The sequence below is a fragment of the Falco rusticolus genome, chromosome 1 (assembly GCF_015220075.1).
Source record: "Falco rusticolus isolate bFalRus1 chromosome 1, bFalRus1.pri, whole genome shotgun sequence".
Classification (NCBI taxonomy): domain Eukaryota; kingdom Metazoa; phylum Chordata; class Aves; order Falconiformes; family Falconidae; genus Falco; species Falco rusticolus.
The window spans coordinates 78,713,670-78,731,955 of record NC_051187.1 but is presented as its reverse complement, the minus strand read 5'-3'; the positions used below and the strand labels follow the sequence as shown (position 1 = coordinate 78,731,955).

At 36.2% G+C, this 18,286-nt stretch overlaps 1 protein-coding gene across 3 annotated transcripts in view; it reads left to right on the top strand.

The window, feature by feature from the left end:
• The window catches only part of RGS12 (regulator of G protein signaling 12), an 87,400-nt gene extending 71,192 nt beyond the window's left edge, over positions 1-16,208 (top strand). Inside the window, exons 15-18 of one of the 3 annotated variants that reach the window (XM_037385870.1) lie at positions 471-547; positions 1,060-1,213; positions 3,814-4,392; positions 15,668-16,208. In XM_037385870.1, coding sequence (XP_037241767.1) covers positions 471-547; positions 1,060-1,213; positions 3,814-4,392; positions 15,668-16,032 — 1,175 coding nt within the window. In that variant the 3' untranslated portion in view covers positions 16,033-16,208. Of the gene's footprint in view, positions 1-470; positions 548-1,059; positions 1,214-3,813; positions 5,953-15,667 lie in introns of those variants that run through there. The other 2 variants (XM_037385865.1, XM_037385877.1) reach the window with 2 other exon arrangements.
• Positions 16,209-18,286: the final 2,078 nt, after the last annotated feature.

The following is an 18,286-nucleotide window of genomic DNA, read 5'->3' as shown; positions in this document are numbered from 1 at the left end:
ATTTAGTTACTTCGAAGTAGACAAGGAGTGTATGGCAATATTTAGAAAACAATTGATGCATGGAACAGGTTGGAAAAGATTCAACATGACCTTTCAATGGTCTTTTCTGCTGAATTTTTTTTCTTGTTTAAATTCTAAATTTGAGAATTACGAACTGAATTATTAGCTGAGATTTTAAAAGCTATTGGATATAAATTAACTGAAAATTTAGAATTAGGTGAAACTTCAGCATCTTTAAACTTTGAAAGTATTGCCAGTATCAGGAAAACTTGGGGATAAGAGGGGGATTCTAGTAGGTCTTGACTGAAAAGTGTCAGGGATGTCAACTGTGAACCCTTCTTATTTTCTGAGTATATCTTTGAGAAATTTTAAAGTAAAAAAAATCTGCTTTGTGCATCACTGTCACTTAAGTATTACTCCTTTGGGAAATTATGCATCTGTAGTTATAGAAGGTGTATGTTTATGTTCAGTGTTTACAGATAAACAAAAAGGTGCATCAGTAAAACAGAGTGCAACTGTAACTACTTCAAGAAATCAAGTATCTACTGTAAGTCTTCTGTAATGATTTTTGTCCTTTAGATCATCTTTTGTTTCCTTCTGGAATTCTGTACTAAAAGCTGCATTCATCCATGGTTTTGAATCAGCCAAATGGTGTAACTAGAATGGGTATAGCTATAATTAATCTGATATATTTCCACTGCCAACAGCATTTTTTTGTGACAAGTTTGTCATCATGATGAATCAAATAGCTCTTTCGCTGTGTTGTATTTGTTTCATGTCTCATTGGCTTATCTGTATTTGAAAATTATTAGATTACTCAACGGCCCTTTCTGTTAAGTGAGTTCTTCAGAGTAAACAGTATTATATTTGTTTATACACTTTTGGGAACTACTATGGCAAATGTTCTTTGCCAATAATCAAGATTAAACTAAAACATTTGTTGTGGTGGTGTTAGAGAAATGTATTTTTAAAATAACTTTTTGATTCACTTAGATGGTATAATGTACACAATGATATAGCCTAAATGTAAGTAGTACCTTAACTTTCCTTCTAATGCAGGGAGAGGGAAGAACTCTAGGAAAGTCTAATTCTATCAAAATGAAAGGCGAAAATGGAAAAAATGCTAGGGAAGTCCGGCTGTCAAAGAGAGAAGACTCTATTGCAAAGATTGGGAAAAAAAAATGTCAGAAAATAAATTTGGATGAAGCAGAGGGTATGTGAACTTTATAGTTGACGTATTAACATAAGTAGTCTTAGAAAAATGAGAATTTTGTGTCTGTGTAGGAAAAGTTACTGTGTGTTTAATACTGTATTGTGAAAATCATAGTCATAATCCTTACATGTTTGTTTGATACTGTGTTTGAATTGTGAAGTTTTTGAAGCTGAAGGTAAAATTTTTAACATTGCCTATAGATAGATGGTAGGTGCCTAGTGGGATTTTCAAAACTGAAATGTACCTAATTCTGGTAAAATAGAAAGGAATTAGTTACTCAGTTGCAGTTGAATATCCCATTCGATACCCTTTCCGAGCCATGTAGAAGCTTGCCTTTCTATTCACCTTTATGTAAGAGACTTCAACTCATGAAAGGCATTCTGTACAATGATGTAGACCCGAACTTACTCAGGTAAGAACTTCTGAAAATTTTTTCCTAAAGTCTGTAACAGTCAAGGTAGTACAGTCTGATGACTCTAGAGGAGCTGTGATGGGCAAGAGTAAAAGCTTCGTTTACATTCAGTAGCTGCTCTGAAAAGGTGGATAGAAATCAAAATAAGCAAAGAAGTTATTGATCATCTTGTCTATTGAGTCCTATTTTCACCTTCAGTTAATTTTAATAGTTTTGGTGATACCATTGGAAAAGAACTCTTAAGAGAATTTGCATTCTTGCAGAAAGATGTCCATGGGAGAAAGAGGGATAAGAACAACATAGCAGTAGAAGTATTGACATACCACCCTCTGCCCTGTGGCATTAATGGCAGCAATGACCTGTCTTGTCAGCCCTACACACTCCTCCCTATTTTCCCAAGCAGAAAAAAAATCAGAGGACATATTTTACCCACAGATGAAAATTTACTGCTGATGTTACTTAATATGCGTATCCAAACCTGGTTATGCGCAGTTATACAGCAAATGAATGTTTATCTGTGAATAAATGTCCACTGCCTGGAATTGAAAAAAATGCTGTGGCTAAAACTTTTATTGCAAAATATATGTTTGTTAATATAAGTGTTATTACAACATATTAGTGCATTTTAAATTATTTTCTGTTGCTTACTATTTTGTTGTTTTCCATATTTTAATATTTTCATTTTTCTTCCTAGGGCTGAGTAAAACATTAACATAATTTGAAAACTTCAGAATTCGAGGCTTTCACATTTTATATTGAATTTTGTGAAATTTGTCCAAGTTTGGAAAATACGTACCAAATGTTGTAGACTGTTTTTTAATGAAAAAACAACTGTTCTATGAAGTTTGAATTTTCAGAAAGGAACATTTTTGTATGACGTATATTAGAAATGTTGCATGTTTTAATATACATATTGCTATTTTGCAAAACTTTGGCAATAAGAAGCATTTTGAAGCTTCCATCTTGGCTACATTCAAATTTTATGGCATTTGACAAAGCATGTTAAAAAGTAATTTTTACAACTGCATTGCAAAGCCTGCCAAATATGAATGAGGATTAGAAATAAGGTCGTACAAGTGTATGACTTCGTTTTATGCTAAGTTAAAACTGATACTAACATTCTATGCTTTATTTTGTAATGGCTTTTGCTTCAAACAGTATTTATAAGCTGGGTTGGAACTGTTGTTTTTAACTGATCTGTTGGAGATAGCCTTTTTAAGCATCTTTAATATTCCATAGTTTTAATGCTCTCTTCTTGAAAAATTAGGACATGCAGAGACCCTGTATTAAAAATTACATATTTTTATATCTATATGTTTTGTACTAAAGAGTTTGTTTATTGTTGTGATGCTTCTTTTTTGAGGAGTGGTATAATTCTTGGCTTATAATTGATCAGTTTCTTGTTGCCAAGTTTTGAGACTTTCTAGAACAGTGGTGATTTACTATGAGTATTATTTTTATATAGAAAGATATTAAACTGTTTGACGTGATTAAGGATGTGATTAGAAAATCAATTCTAATTGTGTTGAAAACTGTAAGAAAGCTGCCCCATCGCTTTTAGTAATGGCTCTTTTGATGGTTATTGACTACCTATATGCTAGTGATTCATTGCAGCGCAAAATAAAATGGGGTTCCTTAAATCATTATCTGATCATGCCCTGTGATGATAAAACCTGGGATTAAAACTATACCATTAATTGAATTTAAACTGTTGATAAAATATTAAAGTGAGAGAAATTGAGTATAACAAGAAAGTTTGCAACATTTTGAACTTTCAAATGGCATGAGTACTTTTGAGTTAAGACGGGTAGAACCCAACCAGAATATAAAAAAGTTCACCCATTGTCAGTAAGACCAGAGCCTTGTTTTGTATAAAGAATTAAATCCTGTGTATGTGTGTACGGATTTATTAACTGCATAAAATAGAAGTTGTGTTCAAGGCTCAGTGAATTGCAGCTGTTCTAAACTGCAAAACTCTTACAATAGCAATCCTGATGGTCTTAATTATAGTGATGCTAGTGAACATTGCTGCAATTGAAAAAGTTCCTAATTAACGTGGGATCTTATTTCAAGGCAGCATTGAAAGAATTGAAGATCTTCATGGAAAATAAATGTGCTGAAAATTTACGTTTTAATGGCATTACACTTTCTGACAAAAACTTGTCAATTTTGGGTTTTTTCCCAATAGAATTTTTTGAACTCATATCCAAAGCTCAAAGTAACAGAGCAGATGACCAGCGTGGACTGCTAAGGAAAGAAGACCTTATTCTTCCTGACTTCCTTCGTTTACCGCCCTCTGGACCAGAACCATCTTCATCTACTTCTGCAGGCCCTAAAGGCTTCAACAAGCAAGTTTCAAAAAATGATGGCAAGGATGGATGTACGTCCCCAAGTGGAAAACAGGAGTCCATACAAAACTTTAATGAAAATTTGGTGAAGAAAGTGGGTTACTCAGAAAGTAAACATAAATCTGCTTTGACAGCACTCCACAGTCAGAAGACTTTCAGTGTTCCTTTTAATACTGCATTGTCTCCAATTCCGCATGCACAGGACAACAATGCAACAATATGGAAAAGGCAGTCAAGAGAGTTACAAGCTGAAGGCATACAGATGGTAGACGACGAGAATGTGGGAGACTTGACTCTTGTGGCTGAAGGAGATATTAGTAGCCCTAACAGCACTTTGCTGCCGCCGCCGCCGCCAACACCACCATCAGACATCAGTAAACTCACAGAAGCCAACTATCCACCCCCAACTCCTTTTGCAGGTAATCAGGAAAAATCTGGATATCAAAGATCCAATTCAGGTATTTCTAGATTTTAATAGTCTTTCCTTTTATGTAAAACTACTTTTCCTTGACACTGTTAATCAGTGTTTGGCACCCATTAAAACAAGAAAGAAAATTCGCTCTGCACCTTAATTTTTTTACCAAAAAAAGAAATAAAATATTTTCATTGCCTTAGTCTGTGCTAACTGTAATAATTCTGGTTGCCTTTAGCAATGTACTTTTGTTTGGATTTGGCATGTGGCCAGAAATGGACACATGCAGACAAACCTTTAAAATACATCCATGTGCTGTAATTATCTCATTCTTTACCCTACAAAGTAGGGTACAAAACAGGGTATCAGCATTTTGAGCTCCATAGCACTGTTGCGTTCCAGATTTTCTGATCCATTTGTCATAATGAGATATGCGATTAGGGTTTGGAAGTTTTAAGTGCTTTAGCAGGAACCCTAATTATGTATTGAAAATTGCAGTACCATTTAGGTTTAAAATTTGAAATGGATAGACCTTAATTTAAAAAGTATTTCTCTAATAAATTAGATATTTGTGATTAAAACATGTTACAGTGTTTTTTTAACCCATACTTTGCTACACAGAGAAATAGATTGCATCTCCCAGAGTATTCACATGTGAAATAGCTCTTTCTATTAGATAATTTTAAAGAAAATATGTAATCTTTTTTTAGGCTGTAAGTTTCTTGGTCTAGCAATATCACAGAGCAATATTAGCCCAAGGCTGAAGTATGGAATTTCTTTATAAACACGGACTCTAATAATAATTGCTATTACCAGAAACAAGAGTTTGAAGACAATGGGTGTTGCAACATTGACATTTTACAGTCATTGTACTGTACATTTTAATGTAAAATATAAGAAGAGGTATCTATGTGCTACATTTATTTTTGATGTTTCACAAACATATGGTGCCATAATTTGTATGATCACATTTCTTTGTGATGTGGGAATATACATTTTAATTATTTATCTTTTTACACAGAGTATTTGATACTGTTCTTTATCTGTATGGTTGATGATTTGTAAATACTTCTTTGGTTGTTGGATGCTTATAAATGGCAATGCAAGTTATTTCATCCTCTTGGTATTTTAAAAACAAATTCCTTTATTCGTAGTATTTGAGAAATGTTCTATAAGCGCTACCACTTAATTTCTGAAACTGAGTATTGAACAGACTTGTAACCAGTGCCTACGAATAACACAACCACAAAATGTACTTCAGATGTGTTGATGTGTATATGCATAGATTTGTGTTGGTGTCTTTCTGATATGACAAGTGTACAACATGGGTATCAATTTGCATATTTTTCAGTAAGAACTGTTAAAAAAAACCATTTGCACTTAAAAAAACTTCATGAATTTACAGTATTTTAATGCATGCCATACATTTCTGTGTAACCACTGAACTGTAGCTTTCCCTTTTCCCACTTTCTACTTTTTACTTTGTAGAAATCTTTGTGTAGTTTTCATGTGTATTTTGTATCTTTGTTCTCTCAGGAGTAATAAATTCTAGACCTAGTTACGCAAACTGGTTTTAAGCTTTGATTTTCTTCATTATTTAAAAACAGTTCTTTCAGTCCTGGACTAAGAATTCTGATTGAAATTTTCTTCTGATAACAAACAGATTAATAGATACGAACTTGGAATTGTCTTGAGACAAAGGTGACAAACTTATTTGTTAATAATTAGATATCAAAGGGCAGATGCTGTCTTGAGATGCTGATGGGTCACATGTGAAATCCATAGCATTGACATGTGTACCAGAAGGCAGATAAGACCGGAGATTTCTTTTAAATTGGTCATAACGGGAACTCCTGAAAGGAGAGTCTCTTCTGTCTTTGGGTTGTTGGGCTAAACTTTATATTCATTACTTTCCTTCTTGTTTTAATCTAAAGACATTCTTCCCTGGTCTTGAAGAAATGAGCTGGCGATCTCAGTTCATTTGATGTGGAGTAACCAATATAACAAGCTCTTTATTTGGTAGTTTTGGGTAGGAAATTAAGGGTTGGATGGGTGTTGGAGACTGCGCTATGCTTTTCATTCTTAAAGATGGGTCCTACATAACAGTACGCTGTAGCCTAATTGAAAAAAAACAAAAACAAACTGCAGAGAGGCTTGTCGTGCTGTTACCTAGGTCTCATTGTATTCTGGGGGCTGAAAATGTAGTTTTTCCAAAAGTCACTGTGTTCCCATGTAGTCAGGAGCCTCCATGAAAGACAATGAGGCAGTTCAAAGTCCTGTAGCAGTTCGCCTTTTAAAATTATTCAGACTTTTCCACAAGAAATAATTAAGATCCTACAAAGTGGATTTTTTTTTTACAGACTTCCATTTTCATGTATTTCAACTGGTCTGTTGTACTTTCAGTGGTGATTATGTTTTATTTTTCTGCCATAATCACCTTTGAGACACCTTTAAGTAATCAAAATAGTTTTGCAAAACTGAAATTCTTTGTTTCTGTTAGAATTTGGTTTGTCACAAAGCTAGTTTGTTGATTTTGGGGTTTTTTTTTCTAGGAATAACAAAAATCTAAAAGAAAGATGTAAAACACCTTTTTTGCTACAACCTTATTGCATACACTAACTCTATTCTATGCATTTCTCACAGTACACTACTGTTTTATGGGAACTGTATTCTACAAAAGAACGGTGATTTTATGGAAAAAGTGTGGGCTTGAAACACAGCGTTTCTATTTTCATGATTTCATGGAGTTTGCATGGAAAGGCTATTCAGTGATGTGCAGTAATTATGATGAAGACTTCTGGAAAATATATCCAGTCAAGAATCGATATTTCAAAGGACTAATTATGGTTGCTTTTTTAAGTGCTTTAATGGTTCTCCATTCATAATCCCCTATCAATGGAAAATGTATTTCTGATTGGTTTATTGAATTAAAATGTTGGGATAAAAGGAAAAATGGTGACTGCATAATTTAAAGATCTAGAATCTTGGTTTCATAAAGGCAAATGACATGTATGCTTACACTGTGCCTTGGGCTTTTATACATTGGGTTTATGTATGTTGGGAAAAGGGCTGGACAGGGGAGAAGTAGTCACTCGTGTTCTACAGGGGGCAGTTTGCTAATGGCAGCTGGTGTAACAAAGCCAGGCCAATATCCATCCCTGTCACGGGTAACTTTTTTTAATCTGAAGGTCTAGAAAGCAAATATGAATAGTGATAAGCAGCAAAATGAGGTCTGCATCGCTCGGAGCTTTTGAGAACAATTTTTCAAGCACTGATCTTAGCTTTCTTAAGTGAAATGTGTGTATGCTGTAGTAATATTCAGCTATGAAGTAAATATCAAATGGGTTTGCCACACAGGAATCATTACTGATTCTAGCTGCGTTACTCATGAAGAGAAAGTGTCTTTATTTTTGAATTAAGTCTGCTAATTCTGGCAAATTTCCCACTTTAAAAATCGTGTGGTTCCGGAATCTGAAGTCTAATTCTGAAATGTGCTTCTTGTCTCTACCTATAATGGTGGTGGTACCCATCTGTGGAAGAAATACCTTAATTACTGTGTGGTGTAGTTGTCTGGAAGTGATGCATTAATTTTTGCGAGTGTTAAAGTACTGATTTAATCTCTTTGGGGTTGTTTTTTGGGTTTCTTTTCTCTTTTGGTTTGGTTCGGGTTTTATTGTATGGTATTGTCTTGGTACTTTGAATGTTGTCCATTTTTTCCCCAGGGGCTTAGACATGTTGATTACCCAAGTGAGAAACAGATGCCATGGGGAGAGGCAGTCTTTCAAACCTTTAGTCCCCTCAAGAGCTGTAACTATGAAGCTGGAGACGTTGCACTAGATCATTTATTCAGTGATATTCCACTGGGGCCTGTGAGTTGTTCGCTGTGATTGCTGCTGCTGTTACAAAGTAGGTGGGGATTTAGTCTTGGCAGCAGTTGTGCTTCTTCAGGGAGTAGCATCTCATCCTCAGGGCAATTTGCAGCAATTGAGACTGGAGGTACACAGACTGGAGGCTTGATTCCAGCAAGTTGTTCTTCCTTCTGTTATTAAAAAAAATTCAATTTTAAAAATATTTCTTATCCTAAAAGCAAAAAAAAAAAAAAAAAAAATTACAATTACAGTCAATGGAATTATTGCCTACCAAGTGAGAAGGTATTTTTCCCAGTAGATGTATAGACTGGATCCAGCAATTCAGTCGAATAAAGAGTTTATTCAGAACTCCCTTTTAATAGGTGTACAGCGCAACTGGTTAACAGAGAGCGCCAGCTAGAGAAAATTAAAAGCATGGTGAACTCTCTGGAATTATACTTTGATAATATGACTATGGAAGATAAAGGGTGAATTTTGACTATGTAAAGTTGCTTAACTTTTTCTGAAGACACTGCTTTGTTTCTGAAACAGATGTGCAATCACATTCTCAAAATAAACTTGCTTCCTTTCTTATTGGAAAGAATTATTTCAGAAATTGGATAGTTGGTACCAGTGCCAGGATGGTTTTGCTTTGAAAGATAAATTGTGCAGAAATAAAATGCAGGGTGGATTCTCAGAGCCTGGCGTTGGCTATTGTTACCAAAGACAAAAAAAAGTTTCCCAATTGCTCTTTTTTATTATTCACAGAGAGGACGCAGTATGCTACAACCAAGGAATAGAGATCAGATAGTATCGGCAGGATTTCTGTGACTTTCACTTTTTGCTTTTTGGCTACTAAACTTTTCAGTTAAAAGGGTAATGAGTTCCAAGTACAATAAACTTTGTGATAGTTACAGAGTTCAGAAATGATAATGCATATATCTTCAAAAATAAAAAAACAACCCTTTTTTGGTAATAAAATCTATAATATTTTACGTAATTAATATTTTTACATAATCCCTTAATTCATGTGACACATTTTAGAGACAATCCAGTGGTGTTTCCTTTGTAAATGAAGATAACCCCATAAATGAAAACAAATAAAAATTTAGGGAAAGGAAGGGATTATGACTTAAAAGATGTAAAAGTAATGTAAATCATTAATTTTAACAAAGGTTGTTGTCCTGCAGTTAATTATGTCCTTACTGGCTCTCTGTGTAATTTTATAGAAGATAATTGGATTCTGGATCAATATAAAGAAGTACTCATGGGGATTCAGTAATACTAAGGCCAGAATCTGTTAATCCTCTTCTAATCAGAGCATGATTAAATGGGAGAATTACGTGTAGTACATGACTGAGATCAACAGTAAACAACTGAGAAGGAGAGTTATGGTGAGAGTAGACAACTGGGAAGCAAGGAAGGCCTTGAGGGATGGTTGAAATGTAAGCTTATTTCAGTCAAACACCAAGATACGCATTTTAGAAAGAATTTCACATTTTATCACTGACTAGATAAAATGTTAGAAAAACTACAACTGCTTTTTGAACCAAACGTGCACAAGCTAAAACCAGATCTGCTCAAACGCATGACTTAGATTTGGATGATGAAATGAATTTAGTTGGATTATTAGTTGAAATATAACTGGTGGCCCTACTAAACCATGGTTTAGAATTTCTTAATAGCAGAATGATATAATGAATGGCAAATTGAGTTAAAACTGATTCAAGTAATTCAATCGACAATTTCCCAACATACTACTCTCCGCAAGAATTAAACCTGCTGTTACCGACTACTAACAGAAAAGCAAAATTAATGTTAGCAATAAATGCTGGAAGGTCAGACTGAGGGCTGAATACTGGTAGACTGTTGCAGATATGTTTTGTCATGGCTACTGCTTGAAAGTTTTAAAAAATGATTTCAGCTTTAGCAGTGGAGAAATAAAGTTTAAGCAAATTGGCTAGTGTTATGGAAGGCATGTATGTCAGTCTGGATCAAAATTCAGAAGTTTTCATTTTATTTGTTCCTGGACCGTTCCTGGCTTTAGAATGACGTTGTGTGCAGTTCCCTTCAGCAGCTGGGGTGGCCGTGTATGTAAGAAGTCACTGCCCTCAGCAAACCCAGTTTACAGTGCTTTTTTGATTATATATGCCACAGGTGAGCACTAGGAGTCATACCAGCTCCCTCTTCTATAGAATATTCAGAATTTGTCTTTCTGTGCTTTGTTCTGCTTGCGATTGCTTTTGAGATGAGTGCAGTGAAAAAGAATTTCTAGCCACCCTGTCTTTCTAAACTTAATACTGCAAATGTATTCCGGAAATTTCCAGGATGAAAGTAAATGCACTGGTAATGCAGAATATTGCTGCTTTGTAGAATAATCAGTTTCCTAGCTTGATGCCTTCATTGCTATTGAGTCAGATTTCAAGGCACGGAGCATATGCTGCAGTTGGTGTTTTGTCATGCAAGTGAAATGCATCATATAAAATCAAATTTCCTTTGAAAAGATTTGGCATAAACTGTAGGTAGGAATCTATTATTAAATCCTCTTTCTCCTCGGTGTTGTATCAGTTAAGAGATAAAACGAAGGCAACTGTTAAAGGAAATTTAACCTGCAGAATTTGAAATCTTCTATGTAAAGTATCCTTTTCCCTCCAGAAGCATAAATCACTTCAGGAAACTTAAAAAAAAAAAAAAAAAAAAAAAAAAAAAGCTTACTAAGAGTAAGGCAGCCAGTGTGGAAGTAATTTATCCACAGCTTAAAAGAATCCACATCTGGGAAGGCTAAAATTTTGGAGTACCATTTCCCAACAATTTAGGACAGGAAGGGGGAAGTGTCTTTCCCAAAGGGAAACTGCTGGATTACATGTATCTTAAGGAAAATAATTACTTGTAGTGAAATTTTTCCAGGACATTGAGGTGAAGTGAAACCCACTGCAGAAGTGGCTATCACAAAGTCTCATGTAAAGTTTTTAAGTCTCATGTAAAAAAATTCTCTCTCAGGCAGCGTGTTACTACCTTAGGACAGGTTGTTTTACAGGATTAGAGATGAGAACAGTATTTGCCCAATCTCCCACATTACAGAACACACTGGAGTCTTATTAATTTAGAGACTGAAAATGCCAGATTACGTTTGGGGGTCATATATGCCAGTAAATAACCAATCCAGGACTGTTCCTGAAAACTTTGGTGGTTTCTTTTCACGAGAGCTGCGTTGAAGTATTATGAAATACTTCAAACAGAACCTTATCTGCTTGAAGTCAGCACAAAATCAAACCGGAGCTCATTCTCCCTGTGACGTTCGAAGCTGAATGCCTGGGATCGATGGTACAGAAGTCAGCAGAGTGTTCTTGTTATCTTTCAGTAGAACTGAGACCCATCTGAATAGTCAAATGGTCGTGACAAGAACAGCGGGATTTTAGCCAAGGCAGAATGCTAAGTGAAACGTTAAACCAGCAGGGAGAGGTTTCAGTCTATATGGATATGGTGTTGGGAAAATTGTGGAACAGATTTTAACATTGTCATATATGAAATCTATTAAGTATGGACTTTCAAATACAGAGCTCATCTTTTATAAAAAAAGATAATTATGGTGTGAATGGAACTATATTAAGTATTGATCACTTAAAACTGTAGGTGCTGAATTTCAGATTAGATCTAAATTATGCTTTAAGAAGTAAATAAAATTTGGCACATTGAAAATAAATGGGTCAAGTAATTATGGTATAGAAACAGTATCATTGCAAAATGTTACGGGTGGACCTTTAAATCCCAAGCATCTGCATTAGATGTATGGTTATTTGATCCTATCCATCTACATTTGACAGTTAATGTTGTTCCTGAAATTTCCAGGGGTTTTGTGACCTTGTCTTTGGAATTTGGCCCAATGTTCCCATGGTCCTAAACTATTTGGAAGACAATGTCTTCTCATATCTTGCTTAGATCTTAATGGGTGCTTGAGGAATATTTTATCCAGAAGAAGAAAAATCCTCTTTTTCTTCCTCTGTGAAGATGCTTTTCTGTAATCATACTGTCAAATTCAGAGAGCTTGAGAATACACAAAATGAAAATATCAGAAAAAGAGAAATATTGGTAAAGGGAGTCAGAAGATCAGCCAAAACAGTGCCTGATTGTCAGCTCCATGAAAAATGCAGGCTGGTGCACTTAGTCTTCTAAGCAGTCATTTAGCTGTGAGTCTGTAAAAAAGCAGATGTCCAGTTTAAAGCCAGAAGATGACATGCATCATCTCATCTTTAAACCAGCTGGAACATATTAATGGCATCAGATGCACAAGAAAATTCCCTTAGAGCCGCGTGGAATGCCTAGCAGGGGAGGTGAAGATTACCAATAGGCCTGATCGTGCTATTCCAGTCTGGAAATTAATCTGTGCAGCTACCGCTGTAAGCACTGGCTTCCTTTCCCTTCTGAAGTTAGGTGGGACATTTGACAGATTAGGTTTGGGAAGATGTAGTATCATTCCTGACATGCTTTATGCAAGGCGAAGTGATCCGCAGAGATAGCCATGGAGGTTTTCATCGCTTCAGCGCAAGAATATGTGAAGAGAAATGTTATCTGTGAGCTCTCTGCACCTTAGCTGGTACCCTGCATGGCTCGGGTATTTGTTACTCAGAAAGGGAATATGAGAAGGAGACCAGTGCAGAAGTGGTGTAGGTGTCATTTAAACCTCATTATAAAGTTCCAGTGAGTACGTGCAGATTTTGAAGTCTATTTTAAAACATGTGGAATGCGTTTATACTCAAGCTGGTTTTGGGAATCTCTCCTATTATTTGTGCGAAATAGCCTTGCTACATAAATGCTTTGTTTTTAAAAATGAGGGGGGAAAAAAAACCATATTAAGATATCTTTTCAGTGCAGTGCTACTCCTGAAATCATCATCTTGCTTTGGTGTAGATGAGCCAAGATCTTTTCTGCCCTGCCAGGAAAAGAGAAATCATCTTCACAGTATCATCCCTTAGTAATTCCATATTCTTTTGAACCAGTATTTTAGATAAGACCTTCTCTGTTACTGTCCTGCCTCTAGTAGTAGTAATTTGTTAGATGCTTCAGAGGGATTGCTTCTGAAAATAGAAGCATAATAGAAAAAAATGTCCATAATACAAATTTATTCCTCCTCAGATGGGCTTATGTCTTGTGAAGCCCAAAAGCTAACATTGACCTTATTTTTGCTTTGTTCCTATTACACAGCTTGCAAGCCCAGTTGCTTTGTGTAGTGACTCAGTAACACCATAATTCCAAAACTTAATGGCATTTCTTACATTTAGCTGTTGAAGGACTTAGCAACCAAATAAATCCAGCAATACTTACACCTTCCATAGTGTTCCTCAGTAGCTGTTGCCAGCTCTTTCATCTGTTGTATCCTGTTAGTGCAGGCTGCGTCTTTTAAACGTGGAAAGTGTTTGGGCACAGTTCAAGTCAGCAGAGCTACGAGACCTTACACCATGATCAAAGTTATTTCTTTACACTGCATCTAGTAGAAGGATGTATTCTCAATATTAGGACAACTGGATGACTCATGTTCTGTCAATGCAAACGACTTGTTGTAATTTGTCATTAGTATGATAATTAGTACGATATATTTAGAAATTAGTATCTCTTAAACCAGCTTGAAAGGAGAATCGGAGATCTTCCTCAAAGGGCATAGAATAATAGATTAAAGAGATCAAGAGTACAATTAAGTCAATTAATGTTAAAATAAACATTTTGGAGAAGAAGAATAGCATTTTACACCACAGCCATGCAAACAGCAGTTAAAATTAAGCCAATGTTCGGCTGCAGTAGGAAGATGTAAACATGAAGCATAATATAATCCCATTAAATGTTAGCTGTAATTTAGTAGGCTGGAGTCGTGCTGGGCTAGCAGGGCTGAGGAAGCTTTCTGCCCTTTCTCAGCTATTGCTCAGCTGATTTGTTTGGAGTTTGATCTAATTCCTCTGGATGTGGGAAAAAAAAAAGGCAAGTATTACTGATGTGGAATATCTGCATTATTAATGTGAGGCTGCACTGTAGCTAAAGCACTAAAATAACATTGCATTACTTAGAATTTAAAGCTTTCTATTTAATGAAAAGACGTTAACCCTTGAGAAGACCCTGGAGCAATTTGATGGAAACAGTATGAAATTGGGGGGTTTTTTGTCCTTTTGTTAGCGTTTGCCCCCTTTTCCATATCAAAAAGTTCCGGATTGCGATTATACGTTGATACTTAATTTTCTTGCACAGAACTGTACATACCACTTTGTGGAACAAACACAAATAAAAGGTTTCAAAGGCAGCTGTGGGATTTAACCACTAAGTCTCCTGGGATTGTGTGGCTAAATGTGCTCGTCAGGCACTTGTGTGTACAGTGGCAAAAAATTTAGAAATGTTTTAGGTAAGGCATGTTGGTTAAGACTGTTTCTTTCAAAAAGCCGGCTGGTATACATGGAAAAAAGGAAATAAATATGAAGTGGAAGCCTTTACTCAGGTCTGCCTTTGTACCTTTAAACATTGGGGTGGGGGGGGGTGGGGGCTTGGGCAGCAGCACACCTCAGCTGCAGAAATCATGTTGGTAACTGGTGGTGCAAATCAGGACATCAGCCAATTCTTCATCCTTCCTTTCTTGTTGCTTGTTGAAAGGGGCAGACCAGCTTCATCTGCGTTTGCTGTAACAAGTGCCTAGCAGCTTGCCGTGTCACACCTAATGCAAAATGAGCTTTTTGGGGCCTGAATTTTAATCCAGGGTTAGCCTGGGATTGTAGTGACTTTGTATGAGCAGTGCTAGAGAACAGGCCTAGAACCTAACCGTTGTGATTTTAGAAGCGCTGTACCAGAAAGAAACTTTGAGGCTAAAAAAATCAGACATAACTCAGGTGTTTCTTGAATTTTTAAAGCCCTTCAGTGGATTCAGTTATTTCTTTTCTTCTTGTCCTGTAAACCGTGGGCTGTGATTGCTCATTGCAGTTCCGGACAGTGAACTGCAACTTCAAGTCATCCTTTCTTAGTTTGCTAGAGAATTAATCTCTAGTCAAGTGAAAATAATATCTCAGCAGGGATCTGGTATTGGAGGCTAGTTCAAGTCAAGGAGCATCTGTTCTGCCCCAGTGGAAGCTCCGTGTTACTCCTCCTTCACCTTCGAGTTGGCTGGTATGAGAGTTTTTGTTCTAGAGGTGTACAAATTCATACTAAGTAGTGATTTTTAATGCAGTCTTTCTAAAAATTCTAAAAAATGCTAAATTAATAACATTTTATATTTATCTTTGAGATCTACTGTGTAGTTGCCTCCTTGGTAGATTGATAAGTCTCCCTGATGGAGGCAGAGGAATATCCCAGCTGAGTATCTACGGTTAGGACCTCAGAGAAGGTTGCAATGTTGCAAACTGCTGAAGCCAGAAGATACGTAACTCTGCTTATGGTTTTTTTTGTTTTTAATTGTTCTGTTAGGTGCAAACCACAGAAAGAAAAGAGATTCACAAGGGACTTCAGGCAACTCTTGTGAGCAGAGCTCTCACAAAATGAAGACCAGCAGAAGCTTTAATCTTCCTGGTGTGAGAGAGAACCCTGGAACGGAGCTCCCTGTGAACAGGATAATCGACGTGGATGGAGTCAAACTGGAAGACACAGGCACACGCTCCTGTGATGATTCTGAAGGGAACCTCAGCTTTGAAGGTTACATCTCTGAACTGAGATCTTGCCAAGGGAGGATGAGAACTGGGGTTTATGGGACATCAGACCTTCCATTTCTGATTACTGTCAAGAGTGAGAAGAATAAGGGCACTGAGAATCAGTATAAAGCTACTTTTGTTTAAATCTCTGTTTGTAATTAAGAGTTCTGGTATTTTTGCTTGGCATCAGCAGCAATGGAGATATGCCTTAGAGACATGTTTCTGCAAGTTATAAGTTGTTTTCAGTACTCAGTTGCCTTCAACGAGCCTGCCAGACTGTCTTTTCTGATATGAGTTAGAACTTGTAGAATGAAAAAAAATAAATAGAAATTCAATGGAAGTATCGAGCTATTTGGTTTTGTTCTCTTACCATTTCTGTATCATTTTCCCTGGGATGATTCCATTGCACAGTGCAATTAAAATTATTATTTCCACCCCTACCTTTCTTGTCTTTATTGAAGACAAATTCACTTTAAATACCCTATCCAAACTTTTTATTTCAGATAATTTCACTTGAATCTTATAATGTTTCTTCCTGGTCTGCAGGATTCCTTCAGTGCTGGTAGACTTTTGAAGTGGAAGTAGAATCAGTTACTGGTGTAAAAAGATGAGGATTATTTTCTTAATATCTTTCTATCTGACTTGTAATGTTTGGGAAGAAATCCAGGTGGAACTCAGTCTTGTTCAATGTGTTGTCTGGATGGATATAGGCAATAGGACCATTGTTACACAAGCAGTAAGAAGCAAAAAAACAAGCTGTGAATTTCCCGTGCTGGGAATAATAGCTGCTCTCATAGGCAAAACTGGTGACGTTTACATACCAGAAATGTATGTACTAATCACATAGTGGCAGGAGGGTCATTTGGGTCCCTCCTCATCACCACTCTTTCAGCTTCAGGGGAAGGTGGATTTTGTTACTGCTCTTTCAGGAAGTGGTTAAGTGCCCCCTGTTCTTCTTGTTGTTAATTCTAGTTTCAGTTAATCTTCTGGCTTTCCTGGAGTTTTGAGAAAGACTACTGAACATGTTGCTTTTGCCACCCACTCCTTTTCCTCCTTTCCCGTTTCTACAGAAGAGGTTGTGAGTCTGGACATGCAGAAGGAAATGCAAAGAAGTGAAAGCGCTGGATCTCTGTTCATCATGTGAGACAATGATGAGTGTGTGTATTGAGACCTGCTGGTGGTTCACTGCTTTGAAGTTATTGTGAGACTTAAGCCCTGTTGCACAGCTCCAAGAATGCAGATCCACACAGGCAGTAAGTCTAAAGCATCGCAGTAAATATTTCATTAACTTCTCTTTCTTTGCTCCTAAAGCATACCAAGACTCATGAATTTTCTGAATAGCCAGCAATACTGGAGGCAGTCACTTATTTTCTTAAACTCAAATCTGTAAGATGAGGAAGAGATACGTGGGATTTTATAACAGTAAAGTAAGATTCCTAAAGCTTAAGCATTATACATAAAATACTACAGTGATATAAGTGGACACAACAGCCATTACTTTAATTCTTTTCTACTGATTAATGATTTTGCTCTTAATGTTGAGGAAAACCCTTGCTAACATTAGGCTCAGCTCTGCGTGTGACTGAATGAGGATATATACTATGAAAATAGCCGTTCTTTTAAAATTTTTCAAGATTAAAACTAATTCAAGAGTCATGCTAAAATCTTAATGGTTTACTGATACCAGATACTTGGGGAAACATGGTGGGCAGAGCTGGGAGTGAGCAAACAGGCCTGGAGGCCAATGGAACTGGGTACCACACTGGAATGGGCTGTGCTGTTAAAATACGACCATAGCATACTGAATGTAGTCTGACCTTGCAAGCAGTCTGACTTTACCTATGCAGAGGATAAAGGGGACAATTTCTATACTGATCCATAAGATATGTTGTTTTGTATCATACTATATAGCATCTGTGTGGGACACAACATAACAAAACAGTCATAGCCCAACAATGTGAAAATATTCAAGTATCTATTTTAAAGTATTTTTCCTGTTTCTATTTTTTTCTTTTTTCTTTTTTCTTTCTTTTTTGTAGTATTTTGCTAATAATTGCCCATGAGAGGATATTTCTTTGCACAGATAAATGGCCACAATTTTTTCCTATCTTCCAGAAAATTAATAGCCTTGTTCTGATTGAGACCAACATGACATCAGTCAAACTCAGGAGAGGGCTTTTTGATGTGTGATACGCTTGGCACTTTTCATATGTCTTGGAAAATAAAATCCTAACATCATAAAGGTAAAAGATTAAAATTAAAATACAATCATTACAGTCTTTATTAATCTCGGATCAGTATTTGAGATGGAGCAAGGTTGCTTATCTTATTGTGTGAGTGACTTATAATGAGTGACTTATAGTGAGCAATACAGAATTCTTCAGTTGGAAAAAGACAG